This window comes from Asterias rubens, chromosome 9 (assembly GCF_902459465.1).
Source record: "Asterias rubens chromosome 9, eAstRub1.3, whole genome shotgun sequence".
Classification (NCBI taxonomy): domain Eukaryota; kingdom Metazoa; phylum Echinodermata; class Asteroidea; order Forcipulatida; family Asteriidae; genus Asterias; species Asterias rubens.
In genome coordinates, this window is record NC_047070.1 from 2,883,137 (window position 1) to 2,910,159 (window position 27,023).

The window sequence follows — 27,023 nt, forward strand, 5'->3', positions numbered from 1 at the left end:
CATACTTTTTTGAGAAAGGGGTAATTTCTCACTAAAATATTTGATTTTGAGACCTCAGCTAACTGAGGTCTCAATGTCAAGGCATCTGAAAGCACACAACTTGTGCGACAAGGTTTTTTTTTTTCTTCAATTAATCTCTCGCAACTTTGATGACCAATTGAGTTCAGATTTCCACAGGTTTGTTATTTTATGAATATGTTGAGAAGACTGGCCTTTGACAATTACCAAAGGTGTTGATGCCTTTAATAGGAACAGCTTGTAAACCATTTTTTGTTTTGGTAATTGCCTTCAGAATTTCTTTAATTTTCTGTGAATGATTCAATTAACACACCTCCCACAAAACATGATCCAACCACTTTATTTATTTATCGCATTGTTCACTACATCCTGAAGTTTTATCCCCCACTTTTCAGTATCCATTCTCAGAATCAATTCAGATTTTCCAAAATGTAACAAAGTCTTTGTTAAATTTAATTATTCCGGTGTGAAATCAACACTGAGTAAGCATTTCAAAAAATCAAAGCACATCTCCGCAAACTATCAGTTACATATTCAGTTACATATTCTTGAGGGCATATGCGTCCGAGGTAAGTAGCCAATCTCCGTCTATTTGTTCAGATTTCTCCCCAGTGTTTTCTCGCATTCAGCAGGTTGGCTACACACAAAAAGTCCCCTCGGAAAATTCCCCAATCCAGTAAACGTTGGAGCTCCGATACGGATTAATTGAAATCTCGTAGTTGTATACTCGTGCCCGGATGATCGTGTTCCTGTTTCTGAATTCTCTTACCCCCACTAACGCTATCGAATATTGACTGTCTACTCCTTGGGTCATCAGTAATGCCTTCAAGGAGTCATAAACCACAGCTGGCTTTCCATCGGTTTCAACACCTTATCAAGAAGAGTCATCATAAATAAATATAATGAACTTTAACATTTGTCATCTTAAAGTCGTGACGACTGGGATGATGGTTTTTTTCCTTCTGTATGATGGGTTTTTTGTTGTTTTTTTGTGTCCCCTGTCTAGTTTCCGGGGGTTCGAGTATCTCAAGACTGAAGTCCGTGGGTTCGACTGAATCTTCGTGACTACTGATGTTTGCCAGAATAATTAAATAGCAACAACTACACAGAGCGTAGTTTTTCTAAAACATTTGAAGGTGTTCATATTTGCTTTGAGTGCTAGCACTTGATTCTTACTTAAAATAATAGTATTAGAGTCTTGCATAGCACATGTATTCACCAACAAGGTGCTCATGGCGCTGGAGTAAAAAGAAACACTTTTAAGACAGGTTTTAAAGTTTTATGAAACAAAAAATCGATTTATGCAGCAGCAGGGTTTACAAGGTGCTGTGGCAAAGACACAGTTTCTGTCTTCTCATCTCAATTAACCTAAGAGCCTGTTACCTAAGACTAGGTTACAAAAGTAATATCGACCATTCTCGAAACAAGTCTTTCATCAAAATATGATGTCAAATTTTGATGTAGTTTTCCTGTGATATTGTACTGCCTAATTGGTATGGAAATAACTCTGAACCTAAATTTGATTAAACTCATATTCAGTGCATTTCTGTTTGTGTGTAATTATATTGTGTATAGCATGTATGCAAGGAAATTGTCCTCCATGGTAGGACCAATAAACTGAATTGAATTGATTGAACTGAAATAAACACCATTGTAATAAACTGTTCATTTTATCTCGTTGTTAATCCAAGGGCACTCCGAAAAGTGAACTTGATCACTATACTAGCCAAGAAACTCATGGAGAGAGGACAAGGAAGTAAGTTTTAGTTTTAGAAGTGGGAGGAAAACCCCAAATATTTATTTAAGGCAAAACCCACACAATACGGTATGGACTCAAAAACCAAGTTGTGCCCCCGGTGGGATTCAAACCTGTGTGGCGGTTTCAGTCTTCCGCCGTGTTCAGTTTTCCGGGTGACGTAGCCAGACAAAAATACCGCCGCGAGTACTCTGGCGAGTACTGTAGTTCAGTGAAATAAAAATAAATAAATAATTAAATAAATAAAATAAAAAACGATAATAAATAAATTTAATAAACTAAACCAGAATATTATGAAAAAATTCTCTGACGCTCGTTCGGTATATGTACCACTGGTTAAATACAGGATAATTTGCTTGGTCATCACACCAAATTCTCTCATACGATCCACGCGTTCGCCGCTCATCGACTCGTGGACGCCGCCATGACAGCTAGCGGAGAGTAACACGGATGACTCAATACGGCACTAAAAATGGACTACTTTCGCTTGCTGTGCGCAGGCATCGCATGATGTAATGTTACCGTATTTGGTCATTCGGAAAACTAAACACAGCGGAAAGTTGAAACCGCCACACCTAATTAGGTGGAAGGCGAGGAAAGGTACCACTACGCCAACCCAACTGCTTTTAAAAACTGTCCCTGGAAATCATTCACATGTATTAAGTGTTAAAGGAACGTTACAGAATTAGTAAGAATCAAAAATCGTGAAGATCACAGATTTACATAAAACTTACATGGTCTAATGATGACGATAGTAGAAATCAATCCTCGAAATATTTTTGTCTGAAATTCCATAGTTGATGAGAAATAAATAATATAATTTCTCGTTTGGAGTTTATCATTTGGAGTTCATCGCTCAGTGAGTGTTTTATTCATTTTTGTTTTGGCACTGATGCAATGCATCAATAACAAATTGGGTGTTCAAGGCGCAGTAAAACCAAAAACAAAACAAAAAAACAAAACACAACACAAAGAAAAACAGAAACAACAAAATTAGTCATTGAAAACCTGTGACATAAGATAAGTTTTGAGAAGAGACTTGAATTTTGCGGTACAAACACAAGATCGAAGATTAAGTGGTAGAGAGTTCCAGATGATATGTTAGAGATAGCAGTGTTAGGGGGCCGTCCAAAGATTGCAATATTTTTAAAGTCATACAAAGAGACCAGAGAGATGAAGTCAAAGATCTCAAATGACTCTCTGTCTGACCTGACAAGTGTTGACAGTTTTCGAGGTTCCCTTAGTTTGATAGATTACTCAAAGAATTAGCAATGTAGCACTTTCAGACATGAGCCCAGTGCTTACTTCACTCGATGGTGTATGCGGAAGGGAAAAACCGCGACAAAAACAATCAGTATGCGCTCATTAAACAAGTACAGTATGTGCTGTTTTCCTAATTGCAACACAGGAAATTGGCTTTGCTTTTGCGATTCCTGTGAAACTGGTTTAACGAATTACAAAACCCTGCTTGAGATTTCGCAGTTCCACCTGATTAAATATTTGTTCCTAAAATTCTACCACTACCATTTCTTGTTTTACCCTAGAAATTGACATCAGTTCAAATTCTTCTACTTTTAGATGTGGCCCAACTCTAAAACAAAAATTTATAATTAAAGGAACACAGTGCCTTGGATCGGACGAGTTGGTCTTTAAAAAGCGTTTGTAACCGTTTGTTATAAAATGCAAATGATTAGAAAGATATTTTAAAAGTAGAATATAATGATCCACACAAGTATCACTCCAAATTGCACAGTTTTCCTTTTACCTCGTCCACTAACACGGTCGGCCATTTAATGGAGTCAAACTTTCGACTCCCATAAATGGCCAACTGTGTTATTTTGCAAAGTAAAAGGAAAACAACGCAATTCCGATGCAAATTCATGTGGATCATTGTATTCTACTTTAAAAACATCTTTCTAACCATATGCATTTTATAACAAACGGTTACAAACGCTTTTCAAAGACTGACTCGACCGATCCAAGGCAACGTGTTCCTTACAGACTTTCAGCTACCCTTGTCTCTAAAAGCTTTGTAAATCAGCACAAAGCTCTGTTCTGCCTAAAAGAGACTCTGCAGCCAATTTATAAGTGCTGACTTGATTCTACTTTGGTTGTGAATTTTCCAATGAAAAGTGTATAAGATTTCTGTGCATGCACAGTATGACTTAGTGCTAACAGATCTGGGTTGTATTTCAATTTTCTAATATTAATAATAATATTAATAATAAAGAACACTTAATAGAGCGCCGGTATCCGCCTCAGGAAGGCGCTCATGGGGCTTAAGGAGAGAAAGACAAATTAGGACTGAGGATTGTGTGAGTCTTGCATTTAGCTACCAGGCAATCTCGGTGGTCTACTTGGTAAGACACTGCTCTATAATTGCAAGGGACGTGGGTTCGAATCCCAACCGAGTAACATGCCTGTGATATTTGTTCACAGGACTCGGGAAAGTACTGACTATACAGTGCTAACACACATCGGTGTATGGGTAAAAAAAAATAATAATAATAATATTCTTCAGCCCAAAATTTAACATCTATTATGCCTTTAATCTTGTTCATGTTGTTGGGGCTATTCTATCAGGTACTTGTTTTTTTATTATTTTTATTATCCCCCTTTTTTTTTTTAAAGCTTTTGAGAAAGACTCTCTTGCTAGGTAGTAACAGTTTTGAGTTATTCTATTCCCAACATTTTGACTTGACTTGATTTGGTCAAGGAACATCTGATCAGTTTTGGAACCCGTGAAAGTACAGCGCATAATCTCTCCCCCCCTATGGGAGACAGAGAATAATCTTGTTCTTGTCTAAAATGCATTTTCCCCGATTTATTTCAACAGCGTAACATGACCTCGGGTAGAAGTGACTATTTATCAATACTAAAATAATATCATTCTCGGTGAAGAAAATATCAAAACCCTCATGGAAATTGATGGACAGAATTTTTTTTTGTTTTTTTCTCTTTTCGTCTGGATTTTTTTTTTGTCTCAAAGCCAGAGGGAGTGAGTGGGTACATGATAAAGCTCACGAAAGCTATTAAGCAAAGCTTTCTGAAGAGGTTACACTCCGTAGTTTAAGATGTCAGAAAGGTGCTTGCCGATGGGTTTGCGCCGTGTAAGCCATTTACTGCGTTGGCGAAGAGTGAGATGGTGTGACATTTGTGTAAAAAGGTATATTTACGTTTGAATGTGCACAAAGTGAAAAATACCTAAACTGACTTCTTCTGATGAGATGCTACATAATGGTTCTTATCGATCTTCCCCGGGCAGGGAGGGGGCGGATTGACTAATTCACCACACACAATAAATTCCTCTTGTTTGAACCAGGGATGCGTCTGAACTGTGAGCACAAAGCGTGAAAGCTTGGGAGAGTGAAGACTTGCGAGCATGAACCCTGCTTGGTTTTAAAAGCCCTCCTCTGCAATCTGGGATGTTCTGTTTGGTTGTTATCTTGATATTGATGAATTTTTTAAATGAGTTTGATAATGTTGATTTTTTTTTATTTATTTAAATTTTGTAAATTATTATTTATTTATTAAAAAAAAAAATTCAAAAATGAATTTCCTGTAAAACAAACGGAGAAATTACATCCCTGTAAAAACAAAATTGCTTGAGAGAAAGAAGCTAAACTCACTTGGGCTGTTTGATCTCTTCCTTGTTCTGGCAATGGAGGTCAAAGGCTTTGCTGAAACCGGCGTGGAATTCCTGAGCAAGAAAATAACATAACAAAAATAGGTTTGGGAAAAGGAAAGGAAACACATTTGACAAAAAAAATTTGATTTAAAAATGCTTTTCAATCAATCGTCCTCAAGTAAAAGGAAAGTATCAAATTGCAGAAGTTAAATGGGTCAGAATTGTGATTAATGTACCTTCTATAAAACCGAGATAATTCAATTATTTTTAGAATTTTTTTTTTTTTAAGATGCAGAGACAATTACTTGCATTTCTTTTGTTAAAACATCCCAGGGAACATGTACTTTCCTAAAAAACAGGTACCTTTGGTAATTGCTCTAAAAAATTAATGACCAGGAAAACTTGCTTGGTAAAGAGCACTGAAAAGCTGATGGAAAAAAAAAGAATTGTAAGAAACGACACATTTGAAGCAATTTAGCTTCAGAGAAAGAGTCACCAACAAATTTGAACTTGGAAAAAAAGGCTTTGTCTCCGAGCGCTAGATTTGTTTGCAAAACTTCTGTAAACTTATTGTTCTTTATTGAGGCTGTCTCAAACAATATTTATTTAATTTGGTGGTTTTTTTTTTTCCAGAATCAATCAGAAGCCATAAAAATGCTGTTAATTTATTTAGAATCTAGCCAATTCCACTCAATAAGAAGGTAAAGGGTAGATTAAGACTTGTTTAATCAGTAACTTGATTAATACTTGAGGTGTTGCTACACATGGTCGGCATACTGATGATGTAAGAGTTGGCCTCCTCCAGCGCCCCGGGGCGGAGTTCCGGCAAACTCTCTGCATCTTCACCCTGGTTAAGGTAGTACATCCCCTTGCCAGGTATATTAAAAGCGCTGAAGCCCCTTGTAAGTGAGTTGGACAAACAGGGCCTCGTGGCGTTATTATTACTAGCGCACGGTGTTAAGCACTGGGTTCTTCGCTAGCCCACTTTTTCCCCCGTGGGCTTTTGGGGGTTACAGTGTCACATATTCATTTCCCTGGCCGGTGTTGTGGAGAGGATCTCAGGGCAAAGCAGGCCAACAATGTTCACAAGAGAGGACACCACAAAAAGGAACTCCCTTGTGTAATTGTTAGGCCCAAAACAGTGCGCCATCATTGCTCAGAGGCAAGTGCAAAACACTTCAGCAGTACACAGGGTACAGCAATAACATTCAATGTGCCATTTAATTACAACCATTCTTCAGGCCCTGTTTTTTTCCCCTTCTATAGTTCTATCTTTCTTTTCTTTTTCAATTCTCGCTGACTTTTTCGCGTGCCCGTTCATGCGAGAAACTTCCTTCAAGATGGGGCTATGGTGGTAGGTTCAGAAACAAATAGGCATGCATCTTGCATAATGTAATCGTCTCAATGACTAGCCTTTGAACGAAATCAGAGATTCAGCTAAAACTTGAAAGATCAATTTCGGATGGTTTAATTTTGCCATTGTTTCATACTGCCATTAAAACTTCAAATCAATTACCTACATGTAAGAGAGCCTTTACTCTGTACCAGTATGTAACAAAGAAAACACTTTTTATACTTCCATTCCATCGAGTTTGGGTAAAAATACTTTTGCTTACAAATTTGCTTTGTGAACTATAGTCTTTTCAAAACATTTATTCATATATTGTTTGTTTTACAGAATCTTTTCGTTGTACACTTGAAACAGTAAAAACTCAAGAGAAACTGTGTTTAAAAAAGTTTAGGTTGCAAAAGTTTGAATTCGTAAACTGACATCTGCTGTGATTGTTTTGTTGGCGTGCATGTATTTTCCTCTGACATGATCCCTGCTTGACTTAAAGAAAACAATTTTATTCTCAGTAAATTTCAAATCTTTGAAAACAAATGATTTTAATTAGTTTTCTAGGGCCGTAGGTCTTACAGACAGTGACCCAATTAAAACTATTTTTCTCATAAGCAGCATACAGTGTTCATAATAATTGTTTATTTTTATAGTTTTTTTCTTCTTCTTCTTTTTTTTCATTAGTGTCTCAATCAATATGGGCGGGGGAAGATGGGATATGGTGACGCCTAAGGAATGTATGGATTACGAAGGGTGTACTGCTGACACATCATTTATTTTACACTCACGGCAAGATGGCACGACTGATTTAATTAATTTCGCAAGTCACAAGAGAAGCCGAATTCTACTGGTAAGGATCAGGTATCCAGACTCTCAAGAAATAACTCCTCGAACAACTTGTCCAGCCTTTCATTCTTTTCCTTTTTGAGAATGTATAAGAAAGAGTGGTGGGGGATGCCGTTCATAAAGTTATTTTCATGTTTGACTTTGGATAAAATCAAGCTCTCTTTCTTCTCCTTTTTCCTTTTTGTGAATGAAATAAGAAAGGGTGGTGGGGATACCGTCCTGAAAATGGCTTTGACGTACCTTTTAGGCTCAAACAAAGAATTCTTCCAAAGAAAAGAGGTACCCTATAAATTAATAGCATCTGCATAATAAATTTTGCATCTAGTGCCACCATTTGTAGGTAATTTCTATAAGAATGATCTTGCAAGGTCATACAAAGGTCATACCAACCAGTACAACCTTTCAAGGTCACATCCACTGGTAAGAGCAATATGAGGTCATACTTACAAATTACTGACCAACTTGTAAGTATGACCTAGTATTGCTCTTACCAGTGGATGTGACCTTGAAAGGTTTGCTTTAACTTTTTAAAGATACAGAGCTAGCGGTGCAAAAGTACAAGGTCATATCATTTGCTAAGGTCGTATCTAGACGATGAGGTTTAACAAGGTCATAGCCAGAGATATGACCTGAATGTTTTGTATGATAAATTATACGATTTGAAACTTTTACAGTCATGTCAAATTGATATGACTTTGCATGAGTCCTAGCATGTGATCTGACTCTGCAAGGTTGTTTTTAAAATCTGACCCCTAAAGGTCAATCAATTACACACGGTTATATCTGGTGATATTAGCCCTGTATAGGACTCTTCCTCTGTGCTGTACACAGATAGATACAGAGTCCAACATATTAGGGCCCGTTTCTGGGGCGGAAAATTTTCAAAGCTTTATGACTCAAATTTTACCAGCAAGAAGCCACTAATTTCAACAGATTCACATTCATTGGCAGCATACATTTTTCTGCGGTGGGTTTTGGTCGTCATACATGTATATTCCTCAGAAAAGGAATCTTTGATCGTATTCTCACATTGTTGTCTGCTGCCGTTCGTACGCGCGCGTACATTCCGTGTAACAAAACATAAACAGTGTAACAAGACATAAACAAACTTAAGTTATTCTTGATCACCGTATCTTGACCACTCAGCGTTAACACGCAAACACAATGCAAGATATGCACGCCGTGTACTTGCGCAGACTGTGAGACTATGATCAAAACAGGAAATTTGTTTACGCTGGGAGGAGCTGCATTATTTCTCGAAAATGACGGATTTGTGAGGAATATATGACGACCAAAACCCACTGCAGAAAAATGTATGCTGCCGTGGAATGTGAATCTGTTGAAATTAGTGGCTTCTTGCAGGTAAGATTTGAAAATTTTCCGCCCTAGAAATGGACCCTGATATCCAGGACGTCACTGTAGTATAATACGAAAGAGTAAGGCCGCCAGGGCTACTGGTGAATGAACTTTCCACACTGATGCAATCATTCAATGAACAGCAGCACATGGTAATACTCTGGTTAACAAAACACAGCACTGAAAAAGGTTGAAAAGGTGTTAGAGAAACAGCACACTGGTAAAAGATCAGGAATGAAAGTTCACAAAAGACAAAATATCAATCAAACCCAAGAAATAGAAGTTGCAGAATTGTTAGGAAAATATGATGTTATTTTATCAGAATTCATGGATTAGCCAGATTCCAAGTTAGTATGGCGGGGAAAACACAGATCAAAAGTTATTCAAAAAAACACCACCATGCATTAAGGGAGTTTCCACATCATTAACAACACACCCAGGTGAGTCAAAAAAGAGTATACGCTTTCAACCTCCGATAGAAGTTAGCACTTTGGTTAGAAATAATTCATTGCCGAAAGAACAAACCAAAAACAGATGCGTAAAACAGCCTTCGTCTAGAGTTGCCAATCCTGCAGTGAATAACCATCCTTGGAAATAAATTCAACAAGTAATCAACAAAAAGAAATAAAAACACAACGCTTCAGTTTATAAAAGAAGAAAAAATCTGCGGAAATGTTCATCTACAACATTTAATTTTGTTTTAATGATAAAAACAAATGGAATGTATAATCAACCAACTCTTTGGGATTTGTGAAACATTATTTACACAATCTCTTCCATTTTCCCCGAAATCAAATTCAACATCGTTGAAAGCGAACATTTGTGTACGATGAAAGAATACATCTACTGATGGGGTAGAAAAATGTAAGGAATGTTTTAATAAGCGATGCAGTCGACTCCTAGAATTAAAAAAGGTTGACTTGTTTGAAACACTCCACAAATCTCACAATTTTCCATCAACATCGTCATTTATTTTTGTCTTTGACTCTCACATTCAAACAAACAAACAAACAAACAAACAAAACACAAAGTTATATAACTCAATTATTACAATGAGGGAAAGAAATATAAAAAAATGTCCAATCGAATGTGAACCAGAATTCTGATCACTTTACTAAACCAACCAAGGGGGAAGAACAACACATTGGAAACTCAACAAAATTGACAATATTTTGGAAATTGGGCTAGCACGATCAATTTGAATACATTTATGGTAAAGATTCAAGTGAAGTGCTAAACAGAGGAATCCTTCTATATCTACATTCATTCCTTATTAATGACAACAAAAACATTATTATTGCAAGGAACTATGTGAAATATTCCTTCAATAATTTCAGGTTTTTTGTATCAATATCATTCAAATCATGCGTGTTAGTACATATCATAAAAACAATTCAACTTTCATGAGCATGATAAATATTTTTGTTGTTCAAAACAAACCATGCGCTGTTTCTGGACATAAAGCTTTAATGTCAACATGCAAAATGAAGCAATCATGAAAGAAAAACCAAAGGAGCAGGAATGGTTCAAAAGAATGGAACCCAAAAGTAAAAATAAAAATGGAACGTAGTCGAGCATGAGTAATGTTCTGACCAGAGGAGCGTAATGAAGTTCAATATGGAATGGCAAAATGGAAAATTAAAATAGAAAAGTAAAAATAAAGTCAAGTCTGGAAGTTTCCTTTCAACCGGATCACTTTTATTCATTTAGGATTTATTTGCGACTATTAAGCTCAGTTCTGTTTTCCTTAGCCAGAAAAAGTCAGAGGTGTGAATTTCAATCTTGTCGGTAACTCACGGCTCTCTTTTTTCCCCTCCCCCCCCCCCTCTATTCTATTCAAAGATATCCAGCTATACAGAGCTATTGAGCTATACAGCCTCCCCCGAAATAAGACAAAAGAGCTGCTGTAGGACTGATGGGGACTTCCTTCACAAGGCTAAGGACGTAGCCTTCCAGTCTTAATGAAATGGTGTCACAGTAGCTAGGAGGCAGGTCTATTAACCCCGATTCTCGCTTTTAAATGCTGAAATTTGAGTCTATCATTGTCAAGTCAGTTCATGATCTAAACTCGCTGCCAATTGTGACATGTCCTCATCACATCAAAAAAGCTGGCGAATGTAAGAAAACACTGACTGTATTCTTAAAAAGGGCTTTAATATTTGAATACTTATGAGGAATTTGTCTCTACTATGCTATCAGGGCCTCAGATCTGTACCAGGGAGGTAGGGGGAGGGGAGGGGACAAGGGGGTAACTTTCCAGACTTGACTCAAGCATGCAGCAGTGAATATTTACCTTTGTCAAGTCGAGATCTGCATTGCTTTTGATGGAGACTGGTGATTCAAGTGCCTTCTTGGGGCCCTGGCCTACATTGAGCGCATTTGGAAAGGCCTGCACATCAAAGAGAGTGCAGCAGGAAATACACAGACAGACAGACACAGATGGGGACCAACAAGTGTAGGAAGAATACAGCAAAACAGAGACAACGGATAAAAACAATTAGCATGATAAGCATATGTGTTCGGGGGGTGATTAACATGTTACATTTAGCATTGATCAGATTGAGGCATACCAAAAAAACAAAAACAAAAAAAAGTGGTGCAGTGCAAAGCAAAAATAAAGTGCATTTGGTGTGTGAAAACAACATTAAAATGTGTACAAAAGAATGTGACAAAAAGTATTGATGATGACCATGATTATCGCAAATCATTATGAGTAATGCAGATGGGATGGAGGAATGGTGAAGAATTTATAAATAAGATGGGAACAAGAGAGGGAGCGTGAATCAAGAAAGGCAGTTATCCGAAGATATAAACATTGTTGTCGGACGCACAGTATAACGAGCAACATAGAAGAAAGATCATCGAGAAAGGTAAGAATGAGGGACATTGCGGTTTGATATGCAGATCACGGCATAAAAATAATGGCGGCACAACAGGCAGCCCAAAACGACATTATGAACACAAGACAAGATCAAAACATGATGAGAGTAAAAGGATGGTTGGAATGTGAAGAGGATGTGATTATCAAACCACGTACAGACGATGATGATGGGTAGCAAACATCACAAGAGGAACGAGATGAAGGAGAAACGAGGACGAGGACGAGGGATAAAGAGAGAGAGAAAGAAGAGATGGGAGGAAGGTGCAAAGATCAAGCTGAGTGAAACTGTGCGAGCCCTTCTTCTTTATCTTCAAGGGGGCTGTCATAAAAAATAATTGCTCTTTGAAAATAAAGCAACATCCCAAATAAACCACTTTACTCACTCCTTCAAAATTATCGCAAACGTCAAAGTGAAAGTGGTTTTCTTTGAATTGCACAATGCGCAGAAGAAGAAAAAATTGACAAATAAAAATCGGTTGAAACTTTTGCACGGAGTTATTGGCGTATTGATTTTGCTGTTAGCAGAGGCCACCTGCTTGCTGCGATAACAAATAAATAAAAGGAAAAACGGGTCAATGCAATGACCAAAATAGACTTTGTGATCAAAATCATTCCAGAAGATGAAGTACGAATAAACCACTCCAAAGTTGTCCTGAGTACCAGTTGGAAAAACATATTTTACAAAAATAACACCCCAAGAAACACTTTACCAAAGGTGGCCTGCCAAAAGCAGCCATAAGAATCCCATTGCATTTCAATTTCAAAATCTGGTCTCACTGGAATATTACCTTATGATCACCAGAATAATGTCAGCTTACAAAAAAGCACGGGTTTATTGACATAGAAAACACTTTGGGATCATTCCGGTCCCAATACAGGTTTTGAGTCCATGTGTGAATTCCTGATGTTTGTGTACACAGGAATCCGCACTTTGTGATGAAAAATTTGGGTTGTGATCATGATCAGCATTCCAAATCTACACTGATAAGTTTCACTGACATGAAGGAACGTTTCACTACGACATTTTGGGATGATTTTTTTTTCAATGTTGTTGTTGTTGTTGTTGTTGTTGTTGTTGACACCATGGCGTCCATGTCCATGTTGTCAGAATGATGATTAAGTGATATGGCTGCGTGGACAGTGCAACAGTGGCATGGTGCATGTGCGATGTGCTCATTCAAATGACTTGCAGTCTACCAAACACACTGATAATAAAAAATGCACACATTACTAGAGAAAACAAAACAAATACACTATTTGGTCCATTCTATCGTCACACACAGCATACAGTCATAACTATCAACAGTTTCACAGACTATGAATGAGAAATGAGATGAAAGTGGAGAAGCAAGATGCCTCTTAGGTGAGTTACACAAGTAATCATCAAGACATACAAATAATCTTAGCACAACATCATCACAACATTTCTCTCCATTCCAATCTTACAACCACACTATACACTAAGATTAATGTTTTATACTTTGTAAGTGACAATTAGATGGTTATTATGATGTGACCCAAAGTCCCTTTGACATAAGAACTGAACCATTACATAAGATGTAATAATAATAATAATAATAATAATAGTGGCTTCTTATTTAGCGCGCATATCCCTCATCACTCAGTGACGCTCAAGGCACTTCAACATACAGTATTTTCCCGTAAGGTATGTGGGACTACGTTGGAATTATGAGACCTACTGTACTCCTTTTTACGAACACAAATGTGCGTTACACAACACACGGGACCAACGGCTTAACGTCCAATCCAAAGGATGAAGCATCATGGTTAAGTGTCTTGCTCTAGGACACAGGTGTCATGGCTGGGACTCGAACTCACACACTGCTGTCAGAAACAACAGAGTTTGAATCCGGTGCTCTTTACCGATAGGCATGACACGCTACAAACAATTTCAAACAGCACCCTCTTGTGGTCAAAGAACCACCTCTTATCGATTTAAGTGGGTGGCGTGTACACATATAAAAAGGTCTATGAGGGTTACAGATTAAGATTAATGCAAAGTACTCCATAATCTGATACTTTATGCGTTTGTAAGCTGGGGTTTGCGGTAGCACCTGTGAAAAATCTCTTTTGAGTAGTGTTGGTTCTGAAAAGAACCGGTGGTTGACAACATAAGTTTAAATCCTACTTATTTGTTTTATATTATTAGGGCACAGCAGTTCGCATAATCATATTAATCTCTAGAAAGGAAATCAAGTGAGGTTACATATAAATCCAGTTTGTATCATATTAAATTTTTTCAAAGTTGCAAATTTATTCTACGCAAAACATTCTTATTATGTTTTTCCAAATTAATGTGGTTCATTAACTATTTTTGTTCTTCTTTTTATGTTTTAAAGTCGCTATCGTTTTCTTCTAATAAACAAACAAATTACGCCGCAATGTCATTCTGCATTGAGCGAAAGTTTCTCTGGTTGTCAACAAAACAAAATTAATTGCCAAAACTAAATTTATTGAAAGGTCATGGGTTCGAATCCCTACCAAGTAATATGCCTGTGATTTTGTTCACAGAACTCAGGAAAGTACTTAGTATACAGTACTAACACACATCCGTGTATATGGGTACAATCATAATGCATATCCTTTACCCCCGATACAAGTTAAACATCAATTTATTGCAAGCCCTTTAAAGAAAACTGGAATGTGCCATTTCCACTTGACTTCAACAAGCAATGCTTCCCTACAGAGGTTAATGACTCTGACGAACATTAGTTACTAACGAGCTAATTGGCTGTCACTCAACATTAAGGACACAAGGGTAAAGGGCATAAATTTTAGTGTCATATTTAATTATAAACTATTCCAATGCAGGAAGTGATGAATGCCTTAAGTTATATCCATGCTGCAGGTTCCGATTGTGGTTTGACAAATTATAATTTTGCAAGAAAACAAATAAAAGTGTTCGAGGCACTGTAAGAAATTTATGTGCTCACAATCACGTGTACACACTGTTTTTCGTGTCCATTTTATAAACAACAAGTTATCTCAATGTTATAATTTATGTTAAATTTGCATCGGGATAAAGAATATTCATTTGGGTTTTACCCGTGCACATGTACACCGATGTGTGGTAGCACTGTATACTCAGTACTTTCCCCATACACCGTTGTGTGTTAGCACTGTATACTCAGTACTTTCCCCATACACCGTTGTGTGTTAGCACTGTATACTCAGTACTTTCCCCTTACACCGATGTGTGGTAGCACTGTATACTCAGTACTTTCCCCTTACACCGATGTGTGGTAGCACTGTATACTCAGTACTTTCCCCTTACACTGATGTGTGTTAGCACTGTATACTCAGTACTTTCCCCTTACACCGATGTGTGGTAGCACTGTATACTCAGTACTTTCCCCTTACACCGATGTGTGGTAGCACTGTATACTCAGTACTTTCCCCTTACACCGATGTGTGGTAGCACTGTATACTCAGTACTTTCCCCTTACACCGATGTGTGGTAGCACTGTATACTCAGTACTTTCCCCTTACACCGATGTGTGGTAGCACTGTATACTCAGTACTTTCCCCTTACACCGATGTGTGGTAGCACTGTATACTCAGTACTTTCCCCGTACACCGATGTGTGGTAGCACTGTATACTCAGTACTTTCCCCTTACACCGATGTGTGTAAGCACTGTATACTCAGTACTTTCCCCTTACACCGATGTGTGTAAGCACTGTATACTCAGTACTTTCCCCTTACACCGATGTGTGGTAGCACTGTATACTCATTACTTTCCCCTTACACCGATGTGTGTTAGCACTGTATACTCAGTACTTTCCCCTTACACCGATGTGTGTTAGCACTGTATACTCATTACTTTCCCCTTACACCGATGTGTGTAAGCACTGTATACTCATTACTTTCCCCTTACACCGATGTGTGTTAGCACTGTATACTCAGTACTTTCCCCTTACACCGATGTGTGGTAGCACTGTATACTCAGTACTTTCCCCTTACACCGATGTGTGTTAGCACTGTATACTCAGTACTTTCCCCTTACACTGATGTGTGTAAGCACTGTATACTCAGTACTTTCCCCTTACACCGATGTGAGTTAGCACTGTATACTCAGTACTTTCCCCTTACACCGATGTGTGTAAGCACTGTATACTCAGTACTTTCCCCTTACACCGATGTGTGTTAGCACTGTATACTCAGTACTTTCCCCTTACACCGATGTGTGTAAGCACTGTATACTTAGTACTTTCCCCTTACACCGATGTGTGTAAGCACTGTATACTCAGTACTTTCCCCTTACACCGATGTGTGTAAGCACTGTATACTCAGTACTTTCCCCTTACACCGATGTGTGTAAGCACTGTATACTCAGTACTTTCCCCTTACACCGATGTGTGTAAGCACTGTATACTCAGTACTTTCCCCTTACACCGATGTGTGGTAGCACTGTATACTCATTACTTTCCCGAGTTCTGTGGGGAAAAAAAATCACAGGCATATCACTGTGTTGATCATTACTGTGTCATTATAATTTAAGCATCGCTGTGTCAACGACGACAACAAGTTCTTGAGTTTGTCAAATTTAAGATCTGCAAAGAGTTAAGCCCTTTTCACACGGCCAAAATGTAGCCAGGGTCCTTTGCTACAAAATTTACGAGCGTGGATTGTTTATTTGTTATCACTGTGTGGGACTGATTTTGTGAGCTTTCCCACTGAAGTTAAAAAACTAACAACCCTTGTGCGACCTGAGAGTGATATGACGAATTGGTAATCCTGATCACCTTGATTGGACAAGAAAGCACCCACAATAGCATGCGCTGTATGGGCATTTTCTCCTAGGACGTCATTCAATAAACAAGGATTCCTTTCACACGATGATGTAGCCCACTTCCTTGGTCAAAACTTCCGCTAGTGTAAGATTTTGTCGTAGGTCCGGACCTCCGACAAAATGTAGTAATGTTGGACAAGATTTGACAAGGGACCCTGGACACTCCAAACAAAATTTGTCCTTTCACACGAGGTGCATTTTGTAAAATCTTACAACCATGCTACAATTTAGCAAGGGACCCTTGCTAAATTGCTCTCATGTGAAAGGGGCTTTAAAGATCTGCAAAGAGTTACTCAATATTTGTATGTTGTTTATTTGGTATCCTTGAAACAAAACGTGTACCCATGATAGTGGCTGTGCACATGTTCAAATGCTAACAATTAATCGTTTGATAAAATTCTAGTGTATCTCTAAGAAACTATCAGTTTGGTTCAACCACACTAATGACTAGGCACTCCTGGAGTAATCTTTAAAAAATAGCTGATTAAAGTGTTGAGAGTAAACCTCAGATGTAACAGTGATCTGGTATGGCAAAGGACTATAAGCACAGATAGTGGGGGTTGGTCTTTGAAATGTAAACATGACGTTTGTTTACACGAAACGATAGCGTTGATTGGCAACTGTGGTTTCACCGAAGAGGATTTAATTGGACACTGAAATTTCAGTAACCTTTGAGCGAGGACAATATTGCCAAATTCCGAGAAAGAGTAGGTCATCTAATTCAAATTCGGCTTCAATCTGCTAAATTATAAGTTAAACAAAAATCCACTTTTGTAACTGACACTTCAATGGCACCCTGTTAAAGGCAATGGAGTGAACTTAAATATGAACAATTCAAACCAAGGACTTTTTATTCCATTTCAAAGTATTTATATAAATGTATTTTATGATCGTGATAGGCACAAATCAAATGAGTTGTCAAATGCATTGACTGAAACATTCTATCAATTACACCCCAAAATATTGCAATAACTTCGCGCGGGGATGGTGAGTCACGGTTATCCATAAGATGGCAACATTTTATTTCTCCGGGTCAAATAAAGGAGTTTTAAAAAAAACCTGTACACAAACTGCCTGTTGCTAATGAAAAATTCAATCAGCGGGTGATCGAATCATTTTCCTTGAACACTATGTAATTGTCATTCACTACCGATCATAGCAGCCCCATCTAGATGCCATGTTTCACAACAGCCTATTCTATGGCAACCACCGAGCTATGCCGGCCATTGACGTCACTGAGTTTGTTTTTTTCCCCGAGCATATTAATTTGAAGTTGTCGCAGTCTAACTGACAACCTTCTGGATGTTTAAATAACGGGAGGCCACGATTGTTGCAGAGAATGTACAAATGTACACGCTGGTAACGGAGATCTCCTTATAGCCCATGGGTTCTTAGAACACCCAGGAAATTTACCACTCCTTCCAGCCAATGGGTTCAAAAATAACAACATGGGCCAACTCTTGTATTCCGTTGATATTTTTTTTTCGACTTGTACCGTACTTAACCTAAATTTAACCATCTTCCTTGGACACAGTAACCAATCCACTTGGAAATAATGCAGTGGCTTGTTCATGGAATTATCCTTGCATTTTTTTTTATTTTTTTTTTTATTGGGAGTAAATAAAACTGCCATTTAATAAGAAAGTTGCAATGTAGGTCTTCAATAACAAGTTAATGCATGACCTAGACGTTCGAATGTGAATGCGCTAATTGGAAAGCAAGGACTGTTGTCCATCCTGACCTTGTCAAGACCTTAATGAAAAACCCACTCAAAATCTGAGGATAAAGATATTGGCTTCTTTTCATTTTAGTCTGTGCAAGCGTGACTGATAGACAAATAAAATAAGTAATTTCTAAACTTGTACATATTTTATTGGGGTTTTTATCTTTTACATTCCCCCCCCCTATTGAGTTGGTTCTTGTTTCAATCATCAAGCAGTATTACTTCTTCTTCTTTTTTTCCAGAAATAACAAAAGCCTTGAAAGGAGACTGAATTGAGTTTTACTACTTTTTTTTTTTTTACAGGACTCGTGAAAGTACCGAGTATACAGTGCTAACACACATTGGTGTATGGGTATAAGAACTTTTTTTTTTTTTTTTTCTTTTTTTTTCCATTTTTTTTTTTATCCCTGATGCAAATTTAGCGTCTACTAATGTACCCTCTGCCAAAACATGGGATTCGAACTGCCTCTAGCTACCAGACAACCTCGGTAGTCTAGTTGGTAAGACACTGCTCTAGAATTGCAAGGGTCGTGGGTTCCAATCCCAGCCGAGTAATATATGCCTGTAATATTTGTTCACATGACTCTGAAAAGTACTGTGTATACAGTGCTAACACATCGGTGTATGGGTAAAAACCGAAAATTTAACATTATAACAACATTTTCAAAGAAAAAAAAAGTAAAAACAAAAGAGGGTTGGTAAGAGAAACCCTATAGCAGGTATTTTACACCCTTATAAAAAAAATGTCTTCTTTCTATTTAGTTATTTTATTCATTTTTATTTTAGGGGGGACTTCTACATGTATGTTTAGACAAAATCTTTAAAAACAACTCATGAAAAACATAGGAGTTTCAAAGTTGTCTGAGGTCTGCTACAAGAAAGTCCAAATCGTATTCTAGTTTTTACCTCCTTCTGAAAGTAACATCATCTTGTTTACAGATCAAAGTCTCAGCAATACGATTTATCAAACCCACAACTTAAAGGATTTGAGTACTTTTTCAAAATGTCCATAGATTTACGCTAAACTTGCAGGGTTTGAAGATAACAATAGTGGAAAGCTTCTCTTCAAATCTTACTTACTTTGGTTCTGTAGTTTTTGAGAAATTAGTAAAACAATGTCATGAAATTACGTTTGTAAATGATTAAAATAATTTTCGTCTCATGAGACGAAAGTTTTTTTCATGACATTGTTTTACTCATTTCCCAAAAACTCCAGTACATCAGCACGTGGTATTTTCAGGGAAGCTTTCTACTATCATTATCTTCAAACTGTGTAAGTTTAGTGTAAATCTGTGGACATTGTGTGTTTTTGTCCTACAAATGTTACATAGACCCTTTAAACACCAAGCAATGTTTTCAGACAATTCATGAAAAAAAAACTGAACAATTGTTTGACGTTCCAAACCAAACATGTTTCCTTTAAAGATTCTAATAGCTCTGGCATATCACTTCCCAGACAGTCAACAATTATGAACGTCAATACGTGACTGTGACTTCAACTCAACATGCCACTTTTACTCATCAATATTTGTTCATCTTTTTTGATTAGATGAACTTGTTTGCTCACTAGTCTGGTTGCCAATGACACCATTCTGTTATTAGAAATATCGGTTGATTTCGTTGTTTTTAGTTTTTATTTAAGGGGGTTATTGAAGTCAGTGCAATTTACTGCGAGCCTACTTCAAACACGTTTTACCAAAAAAAGACTGACTTTTAATAACACGTTTTACCAAAAAAAGGCTGACTTTTGATAAGACACTGCACTGCTCTAGAATTGCAAGGGTTGTGGGTTCCAATCCCACCCAAGTAAAGGCCTGTAATTCGTTTATACAGAAAGTACTGAGTATACAGTGCTTACACATCAGTGTATATATATGTAAAACAAAACAAAAATAATTTTAGTAACCAAACGATGCAGTGCCGCGAACAAAAAAAGAAGCCTGCATAAAACATGTTTACTATGTTTACAATAAAATATGCCTTATTTGCTTTTTCTGAACAGATTCAGTGGAAGACTTTTTGCAAGTCTGTATTTCCATACAAAGGTGATTGTAAGGGTAAACTATAAATAATAGTTGTCCTGCATAATTCTCTTTTAAAGGGAAGGTACACGTTTGGTAACTGTTAAAGACCAGTCTTCTCACTTGGTGAATCCTAACATAAGCATAAAATAACAAGCCTGTGAAATTTTGAGTTGAATTGGTTGTCGAAGTTGCGAGAAAATGATGAGAGAAAAAACACCCTTGCTGGACGTACTTGTGTGCTTTCAGATAGGAATAAAAGACTTCTAGCTAGAAGTCTTTTATTATTTTAGTGAGAAATTACCTCTTTCTGAAAAACTAGTTTCTTCAGAGGGAGTCGTTTCCCACCATGTTTTATACTATCAACAGCTCTACAGTGCTCGTTACCAAGTCAGTTTTAAGTTAATATTTGTTTAAAGTAATTACCAAACGTGTACCTTCCCTTTAAGGGAGTGTTGTCCCTGAAAAGAGCTGGTGTGGTGTCAACGTTTCTAAACATTATGAACTGCTCGTCTTCAGGAGAAAGCATTCCTCCTAAGGACAAGTAGAGAATACTCGTCGAAAATTCACCAACTCTTTTCAGAGCCAACACTCCCTTAAAAAGAGAACTATTACTATAGTTTATTCTTATCCTTCACACCATGCAAAGCTTCAGACACCACTTAAAGGTGATTGTGAAAGTAAAAATGAGTTAGTGTGACGAGTGTGGGATAGATACAGTACAGTCTGTCCAATTAGAAAGACTATGATTAGTGAATGTTAATCACATGTAATTACAGCGCTACAACTGGGGTGTCCACACTGAACAACCGGCAGGCAACTGTGCAAGGGTCTATTTCAACAATAAAATAATTGGTTTTCATTAGTTGCTACACGGGCATCGTTACTATTAAAGCTTTTCATTTATTCATTTCCTCTGTCCAATCAAAGCTGGTCATTGTCCCTCGTAAACAAAATTAGCAACTTCATTTGTTTTCAATTATTTTATTCGTTGACACAGTAAACATAGATCGTTAAAGATGGGTAAATTTCCTGATATAGCCAGATAACTAAACTCCACAAACAAATAATTCAAAACAAACATACATCTTGTATCATTTACAAATGTCTCTGGTAAACTCAGTGTTCCTGCCCCCCCCCCCCCCCCCCCATTTTGATGTCAGTTGAAAAACATTGACCAACCAATATGATTTCTTTGGCCATACAATTGAAATTAATTCTTCCATCACAATCATTTTAATACAACAAGCACTAGACTAAGCCGTTACGTATAAAAAACTCTAATCTTTTGTACACCTTAGTTTGACCTATGACCTTTTGTCATTAGTAAACAGCTGACCTTTACTTCATGTGACTTGATTAGTATACCTATTATATGATACAGCTGATGCATGCAGTTTAATCAGTGGCTAGATGGGTTCTCATACACATTACATCTTTAAAGACCAAACCGAGCGGCATAATGAGTTAGAATATGAAGACAAGCTCAAGAAGGTAAAAAAAAACTCAACACACAACCTTCCCTTTTTCGTCTTCGTCTTCTTTCTTTCAACCGAGCGCCCCGAAACATGCCCTCATTTTCTTTATATAACCCGCACGGATCATAAACGAAAGACGGAAGGAGAGTGACAAAAAATCCTTGCTGGGAAGAAGAAAAATCGCTGTCTTCATTTGCTCCATCTGGGAATTCACTCATCATCTAGCTTCACTGCTCATCCTCCTCTACCGTCTGCAGCCTCTTTTTCTCTTCTCCGTGTCTCAAAAACCGTCTCCCAGCCGTACCATTCATCTACATTTCATCACCGGCAGCCTTTTCATCATCTTTATCCCCCCCTTGCTCAAAGCCTCTGTCTCTCGCCACGTCATCATCATAATCATCTCCTTTTTTTTCTTCATCTTCTCCTTTAGTACCAGGTCAGCCCTTCCTGTTTGCACAGTCTACATTTCATTCAGTTTCACTCTCATCTTTAAGGAACACACATTTACTCTTGGAAAAATGTCCGTGATAAAAAATTGACCGGTAAAAACCAGGACATTTTTATTGGTAAATTCAACAAGAGAGGCCAGAAGGCATGGGTTTCGGGAGCTCTGTTTTGCATCACCTCCAGTCTCTTGGCAACAAGCGCAGTAAAGGCATTCAATTTTTAATTGACAGTGAATCCGCAATTGCAATCCTTTCAATATGGTGTAATTTACTCAGGCACTAAATCCTGCAGGAATAATCGCTGTATCGGCAGGTACGGCTTTGGCATTTGGAGTCGCCGCTATATATCTCACCGACGGCATGCATTGTACCGTATGCCTATAATACCCGCGGAATGATTATTGCGATATACACCATTGGACACATTCCAAAGAATTTTTCACATAATACAGTATCTCTCTAGTTGGGATCCCTGACTGCAGAAACCCGTTATTCACTATCAATCATAAGGGGAGCCATACTTCTTTTTTCTGAAACATAAATATAAAATCTAATACCATCATAATTCAGTTTCTATCTGAGGTTGACATAATTGCCTGACTGAGTGGCATCACTGGCATTTTCCTTTTCCTGTCACATTAATTCTCCTCATAGTTGTCAATGTCTAAGCAAAGTTACAATATCTCATACTCGTCACTGTCTTTGTAACAGTGATCATCACCTGTATCACCATAAATAACATGACCTTTGAGTTTGATCACCATTCTTGTCACTGTCAGTGTCACATACTTTACAATGGCTCTATCCCTATCACCACTAATATTACTGTCATCATCCTTAAATGCTACTGTTAATGTCATTTCATCCTTATTATGTATTGGCATCTCATAACATTTGATCATTGAATATGTCATCAAAATTTGTGTCATTGTCATCCCTGTTCATGTCACATCATCATTGTCACATCTATTTCCCTTCACGTTCATCATCCAAATCACAAAAGTGTCACCAGTACCACAGTTTTTCTATCGGTTCCTGTTTCTTCTTTATCAATTTCATCTGCTGAGTCATCATCAATTCCAGCCCTCATCTGGCATCTTTTTATCATAATACCTCAGCTCTACTCCCCCTATAATCACAAGGGCTTGATTCCCTCGCTTCCCTCTTACCGATTTATCATGATCCTCCAGCAGAAACACCAAGCAGCGTTCGCACTTCAGTAGCGTGATGGCCTCCTTCATAATCTTGTGGACGACACTCTCCAGGGAGGTCTGTTCCTCAAAGATGCCACGGGCCAGCTGCAGTAACATCTGCAATGGGCAACAAGATCACGACACGGTCAATGCTGATGGCCAACAAGGGCCCAGCGCAAAGTCGTGCTCATTTTTCCCAATAAAAAACTGGATTAGGTTTAATGCCGGAAAGGCATTTACAGCCCACATTAAAAACTTAAATTAAGTGACTTATAGCTGAGATTCTTACTTGAGCACCATTTTGGGACGCAGCTATTATGAATGTAGTTCAAATCTTTCAGCGAAAAAATATCTCATTGTGCAATCACATTTTTGTAAAATGAAAACTGGTTTAAGGTTAATGCCGAAAAGGCATTTACAGCTCACATTAAAAACTTAAAATTAAGTGAACTAATGCTGAGATTCTTACGCCATTTCGGTTTGCGGTTATTAATCTTTTGTGTTTAAATCTTTCAGCAAAAAATATCATTTTGGACTCTCATTTTTTTGATTGAAACTGGATTACAACCAATATTAAAAAATTATATTAAGTCAACTATTGCTAAAGACTCTTACTTGAAGACCATTTTGGGTGACAGTTTTTACAAAATGGAGTTAAAATTTTTCAGCAAAAAAAACATCTCATTTTGGACTTTCCATAAATGCCCAAGATTTTGATTAAACATTTTTAGTGTCTTACGTGTGAAGACAAATTAAATCTTTGGCGGGGGAAAAAAATCTTTCTTGAATCGAAGGTTCATGCCACTTACTGCCATTTCATATCTTTTTTTGGTTTTAAATTACCACAAGCACTCTCATTTCCTTCAGTAGTCAGTTTAAATATTCAATTTCAAAAAGAAAATACTCATTATTCTTGAACAAGAACGATGCTATGCAACCATCCATAATGCAACATTACTGAATTTGTTTTCTGCATTTTTTTTTTATTTATTTTTTTTCATTTTTTTTTTATTATTTTTTTTTGCTAAAAAACATTTGCTAGCAGTGTAAGCTCCTCATGTAATCCACCATTATGCATAAGCTGACAAACCTGTAGAAGTTTGAGATCAATCGGCCATCTGGGTCACGATAAAATATTGAAAAATACATTTTGCATGACATAGATAAAAAGAGGGGGGGGGGTGGATAAAAAGCTCACTGAGCCATTAACTTAAAACGGGAAATTAATTTTATTTATTTCTCATCAAATAATATGACATTTCAGACAAAAATATTTCATGGGATTTTTGCTACTATCATCATCGTAAGACCGTGTCAGTTTCATGTAAATCTGTGATCTTAGAAGAAGAAAAAAATTGTTCTTACCAATGCAGTAGTGTTCCTTTAACGGAAAGGTAAACGTTTGGTAATTGTCAAAGACCAGTCTTCTCACTTGGTGTATCCCAACATAACCATAAAATAAAAAGCCTGTGAAAATTAAAGCTAAATTGGTCATCGAAGTTGCGAGAAAATGATGAGAGAAAAAACACCCTTGTTGGACGAATTTGTGTGCTTTCAGATATGAATAGAAGATTTCTGGCTAAAAATCTTTTATTATTTCAGTGAGAAATTAGTTCTTTCTAAAAAATCTATGTTACTTCAGAATGTTTTATACTATCAACAGCTCTCCAATGCTCGTCAGCAAGTCAGTTTTTAAGTTAATATTTGTTTTGAGTAATTACCAAACGTGTACGTTCCCTTTAAGGACACACAGTGAACAAACATCATCGCTTTAACACACCCAAAAAACACTTATTTTCAAACTAAACATGAACAGGACACATGCTACAATGCTAATGGATTGGTTTATTGTGACAAAGCTGTAATCCTCTTTTTAAATTTGACGTTAAGTGCTGGATTTAACAGCGATTGCTTCGCAATTTGCAGGCTCACGTATTGTTGACTCCTACACATTAAAGGCAAACCATTGTCATACATTCTTAACTCTGTCCCACGCCCAACTCCCTGATCCCAAACAATGCTGCTGTCCTTGATCCTCCACCAAAGACAAGCAAGTATGAGAGAACATGTTTTGTTTGTTTGTTTGTTTGTTTCCTTTTGTTTTGTATTTGTCAGGCATTTTAAAACAAGCCTTTCTGGCTTCTGTAAATGCCCCCATATTGGTCTGCTCCGAATCCATTACATTATATTTTGTTCATTTCATTTTCATTAATTATTTTCTTGACCTGTTCTTGACATGTCTTTGACTCAAATTTTTTTACTTTGTTTAAAGACACCGGACACTATTGGTAGATGTCAAAGACCAGTCTGTCTTCTCACTTGGTGTATCTCAACATTTGCATAAAATAACAATAATAATGAAAGAAAAAACACCCTTGTCTCACGATGTTGTGTGCTTTCAGATGCTTGATTTCGAGACCTCAAATTCTAAATCTGAGGTCTCAAAATCAAATTCCTGGAAAAATGTGTCTTTCTCGAAAAAACGTTACTTCAGAGGGAGCCGTTTCTCACAATGTTCATATACTATCAACCTCTCCCCATTACTCATTCCCTAGTAAGGTTTTATGATAATAATTTGTTTGAGTAATTACCAATAGTGTCCACTGCCTTTACATGTAATATTCTCCTTTTTTACCACCAATATGGAAACAAATGTTGATTGAATTGAGTGTAAGACCCTACAGAGCTTCCTTTATTCTCGAAGCCATTGTCTAATCCATACAGTGATTAATCAGAGTAGGTCACCAAACAAATTTAAGAGTCTCCACTGTTGTATAATCAAACATGCTCTCCGCCGTCACAAAAACTATTGGAATGCCGGTGAGGGTTTTCTGTCTTTTTTTGTTGCTTTCTCACCATCTTAGACGGAGAGCTTCCATTGGGAATTTCAAGATGCTGATTCAGGTCATCGAGCGGAAAGAAATCCAACTCTTTACTCCCTCCCATGGCTAACTACTGCAAACAGGCCACACCAGTGCATGGCGTTGCCTAGCAACGCATCATCTCGTTGGATTATCTCAGCTCTTCACTTTTCTTTTTCCATTCGTTTTTTGTTTTGTTTTTTCTTCTAGGTTTTTTTTTCTTTCTTCTTCTTTTTTTCCCCTTCTTCTTTCACAACTGAAAGGTAAATCACTTCATGTTGATGAGATTAAAGATTAAAAACCAAAGATGATAAAAAAAATGTCTTAAGATGTGAGTGTATTGGTTGGTAATTTAGGGAAAAAAACACACAGATACAGCAAGGATGCATCAATTTTGGGGACCATATACCACGCTGGCTATTGCCTTCCACTGTGTAATTAGTCACTACGAAGTTTGCACTAAAATTTCACTGATTATACAACCAAATATATTTATTTGCTCCAAAACTAATTTGTTCTGCTTAGCAAATAAATTTTCTAGACAGTATTTTCTGCTTAAAGGAACAATACAGCATTGGTAAGGAAAATAAACTGTCTAAGATCACAAATTTACATAAAGCTTACACGGTCTAATGACAATGATGCTAGTAGAAAACATCCCTTGA

At 37.3% G+C, this 27,023-nt stretch overlaps 1 protein-coding gene across 1 annotated transcript in view; it reads right to left on the reverse strand.

Moving 5' to 3' along the window:
• The window catches only part of LOC117294663 (cGMP-specific 3',5'-cyclic phosphodiesterase-like), a 146,675-nt gene that overhangs the window by 55,828 nt on the left and 63,824 nt on the right, over window positions 1-27,023 (reverse strand). Inside the window, exons 4-6 of the mRNA XM_033777168.1 lie at window positions 23,474-23,614; window positions 11,237-11,332; window positions 5,404-5,474 (exon numbers count right to left, since the gene is read on the reverse strand). Of these exons, the coding sequence (XP_033633059.1) occupies window positions 5,404-5,474; window positions 11,237-11,332; window positions 23,474-23,614 (308 nt within the window). The remainder of the gene's footprint in view (window positions 1-5,403; window positions 5,475-11,236; window positions 11,333-23,473; window positions 23,615-27,023) is intronic.